Genomic DNA, 4048 nt, shown 5'->3' with positions numbered 1-4048 from the left:
CATATCATTTTTCAGGTAAAGACAAGACGCCTATGTACGGACGATGACGACATCGAAAATAGATACGGTAGCACGTGCATAGGGTAGTTGCATGTTTAAATTCTTAATCTTAGGTCAGTATAGAACGCTTTTATTTCATTATTTAAATTATTTCATTTGTAATTGTTTTTGTTTTAATTTTAAATTCCAACGTTATGTTTTGAAACACGTAAGACCGACAATGTGTTCTAGTAGCTTGAAGTGTTCTGAATGTGTTTTAAATTTTCCGTTATTTATGATGAGTATCTAAGGGCTATATTCTGCATTTAAGAGACTAGCATGAGATTTAGTAGCGACTTTGAGTATGTTGAAATTTAGGATCGTTACATAAAACATTAACTTGAGACTAAAGGAGAAGCTAAACCTTAATGGGAATGAGTGAATAAAAAATAAAATACAAGAAACACCAAACCGAATCAAATAAGTTAATAAATCAAAATTTTTTACCCATGCAGTGTTAGAAAGCCATGACAACCACAGTAAAATAATTATTTTCCCACTTGTCTAAAAATAATTTGTTACCCATTGTTGTGATAAAAATAATTTCTAGATTATCATCTATTACCCACTTGTCTTGAAGGCTTCTATCATATATTATTTTCCAACCATACATACCACAGTAATTTCTTTTAAACATATTTGATATCGACAAACTAATTGAAAACTCATCTCTCTCAAATCAATTCCTCAAAACTTAATAAAGTAAATGAAAAAGTTTTGTGTTTAGTATCTAGCAATTTATAAGGAATTTTTGTGTTAAAATACAACAAATTCCCAAACCCAATCTATAAAAACCCTAACCCTTCTCATAATTCTTCACAAGCCATCGCACAAACCTACAAACCCTTCAATATCTCTCCACCAATGGCTTCCAAGCTCTCTTCACCCATTGCCCTCCTCCTCCTCGTCAACCTCCTCTTCTTCACTATAGTCAGCTCCACGTATGTCCCTTGCCCACCGCCGCCACCCAAGCCCCACAAGCCCACCCCTTCATGGCAGCCACCATCACTCCTCAAGTGCCCCAAGGACACCCTAAAGCTCGGCGTTTGCGCCTACTTGCTAGACGGTCTAGTGCACGTAGTGATCGGTTCACCACCAAAATCCCCATGTTGCACCCTAATCCAAGGCCTTGTTGACTTGGAAGCTGCTGTGTGCCTTTGCACTGCGGTGAAGACCAAAGCCTTGGGTCTCCAGATTGACCTCTCAGTTTCCCTCAGCTTGCTTTTGAACTACTGTGGAAAGAAGGTTCCGTCTGGCTTCCAATGCCCTGCTTGAAACCAAATCCTTTCATTTCCTTTTCTGGTTTCTTCTTCAATTTTCCATTTCAATGTCGTGTTTAAATAATCAGTTTGGTCGTACGTCGTGTTATGATGGGTTTGGAAATCTTCTCAGAATTCCACCATCTTTTTATAGTTTCATTACAATGCAATGTAACATAATGGTACGTAGTTTTTGCAAATAAACAACGTTGTTTGTCTGTTCTCTTGTGTCTTATTACAAATTTGTGTGAATGTTTGCTGAATCCACCATACCTAAATGGGGGTGAGAGTTCTCTTATTTATAATCATTTTCAGGATACAGAAATATGGTAAATTACAAATATTATGGAAATAGTAATGAAAGGAAAGAATAATAAATGAATGCAATATATTTGCCATTAATAAGAGGGCAAATATGGTAACCCGTAATGTAAGGCAAATATCTAGATATTTGCCTTATAGTGAACGGTCAACTATCCTTAACACCCCCCCGCAAGCTGAGCGTCGGATTTGAACGAACGTAAAGCTTGGATCTGAAAAATTCAAAGAGAGGTCGAGAAATACTCTTTGTGAAGATGTCAGCAACTTGGAGATGAGAGGGTACATATTGTGTGCGAAGTTTGCCAGCGATAACAAGTTCTCGAAGGAAATGATAATCTAGTTCAACATGTTTGGCCCGCTTGTGAGAAACGGGATTAGAGCTCAAAAAAATAGCACTTTTGTTGTCACATAAGAGTAAGGGCTGCTTTGAAATAGGGACCTTGAGGTCATGCAAAAGATGCGTAACCCAAAGAAGTTCAGCAGCGGTTGTGGCAAGAGCACGATACTCAGATTCACAGCTGGAGCGTGAGACAGTAGGTTGCTTTTTGGCACTCCAAGAAACCAGATTGTTACCAAGATAAATAGAATAGCCGGATGTAGAACGACGAGTATCGGGACAACCAGCCCAGCAGCATCCGAATAAGCGACTAGCGTACTAGGAACAGTGGATGGACGAAAGGTAAGACCAAAGTGGAGTGTTCCTTTGACATAGCGAATAATACGTTTGACAGCAAGAAAGTGATCTGCAGTAGGGGCATGCAAGAATTGACTGACAGAATTGACAGCATAGGCAATATCTGGACGCGTAATAGTCAAGTACTGAAGGGCGCCAACAAGAGATCTGTAGAGAGTAGGATCAGAGAAAGGAGAACCATCAACAGTCAGGTGTTGAGAAACAACCATGGGAGTGTGAACTGGTTTGCTATCGAGCAACTGAGCACGAGTAAGAATATCTCGAGCATATTTTAACTGACTAATAAAGAGACCATCAGGAGTGGGTGAAGCTTCAAGACCAAGAAAGTAACTGAGAGAACCCAAATCTTTGGTAGCAAACTCATAATGAAGATTGCGAGTAAAGCTGTCAATAAGAGATGAGTTGTTGCCGGTAACAATAATGTCATCAACATAAAGAAGAAAATAGATAATGTTAGATTGCTGATGAAAGACAAAAAGGGACGTGTCAGCGCGACTGCAAGAAAACCCAAGTGTGAGAAGAAATGAGCTAAAACGCTGAAACCAAGCACGAGGAGCTTGCTTTAAACCATAGAGGGCTTTCTTTAATAGACAAACATGAGTGGGAAATCGAGAATCAATATACCCAGGAGGTTGTTCCATATGAACACGTTCAATAAGAGTTCCATTGAGAAAAGCATTCTTGACATCAAGTTGTCGAAGAGGCCATTTATTTGTGACTGCAATAGAAAGCACAACACGGACAGTGGTAGCTTTGACAACCGGACTGAAAGTGTCAGTGTAGTCAAGACCAGAAACCTGAGTATAACCTTTGGCAACAAGACGAGCCTTGAAACGCTCAACAGATTCATCAGGCAAATATTTAATACGAAACACCCATTTAGAGCCCACGATGTTGGTGTTGGCAGGGCGAGGAACCAAAGTCCAAGTATCATTTTGTTGTAATGCTCGAATTTCTTCATCCATGGCAGCCACTCAAGCAGGATTCTTAGCCGCAGATTTGAATCCTTTTGGCTCAGTGGATGCAAGAAGAGCAGAAAGAAGTCCAGATGAGCCCAAAATACCAAGATTTGCTGGATGACGAGTCTTGAATATACCAGCTTTGGCTCGTGTGATCATAGGATGAGTGCCCAAAGAAGAGAAATCAACAGGAGGTTCAATAGAGGTCGAATTAGAAGTCGAGGGTGGCAAAGTGGAACCTGCAAGAGAAGTATCAACCTGCACAGACTCATCTACAAGGTCAGAACAAATATCACACGGGGATGAACTGGATCGAGGAGTTTGTGGTGATGAAGTGGTAGGGGGGATGAATCAATATGATGAAAATGTGGTTCTAAGAAATTTGAAATAGGAATAGATGAAAGAGGTTGGGTCTGGGAGCTAGGGATAGCAGGAAAATGGGTTTCATCAAATTGAGCATGACAGGTGATATATAGCTTAGTGGTGGCCGGATCAAGACAGCGAAACCCTTTATGAGCAGGACTATAACCCAAAAAAATACAAGGAATGCTGCGGGGAGAAAGCTTGTTAGGCATATAATCACGCAAATAAGGATAAACACGACAACCAAAGGGATGAAAATTGTCATAATGTGGAGTGTAGCCATAAAGGAGTTCAAAGGGTGACTTACCTCCAAGAAGTGGAGTAGGCAATCGGTTGATAATATAAGCTGCAGTGCTGAAGGCGTCAACCCAAAAACGAGAAGAAAGATGAGAGTGAAAGAGAAGGGCCAAGCC

General features: G+C 40.3%; 1 protein-coding gene across 1 annotated transcript; it reads left to right on the top strand.

The window, feature by feature from the left end:
• Nucleotides 1-783: 783 nt before the first annotated feature.
• LOC111449877 (14 kDa proline-rich protein DC2.15-like) lies at nucleotides 784-1509 on the top strand. Its single transcript, XM_023089972.1, has one exon. The coding sequence runs from the start codon at nucleotides 904-906 to the stop codon at nucleotides 1312-1314; it is 411 nt and encodes a 136-aa protein (XP_022945740.1). The 5' UTR covers nucleotides 784-903; the 3' UTR covers nucleotides 1315-1509.
• Nucleotides 1510-4048: the final 2539 nt, after the last annotated feature.

The sequence above is a fragment of the Cucurbita moschata genome, unplaced genomic scaffold (genome assembly GCF_002738365.1).
Source record: "Cucurbita moschata cultivar Rifu unplaced genomic scaffold, Cmos_1.0 Cmo_Scf00001, whole genome shotgun sequence".
Taxonomy (NCBI): domain Eukaryota; kingdom Viridiplantae; phylum Streptophyta; class Magnoliopsida; order Cucurbitales; family Cucurbitaceae; genus Cucurbita; species Cucurbita moschata.
This window is presented reverse-complemented; position numbering and strand designations above follow the sequence as displayed.

Coding starts and splice junctions, on each gene's coding strand:
- LOC111449877 (XM_023089972.1), top strand. CDS start 904: ATGGCTTCCAAGCTCTCTTCACCCATTGCCCTCCTCCTCCTCGTCAAC.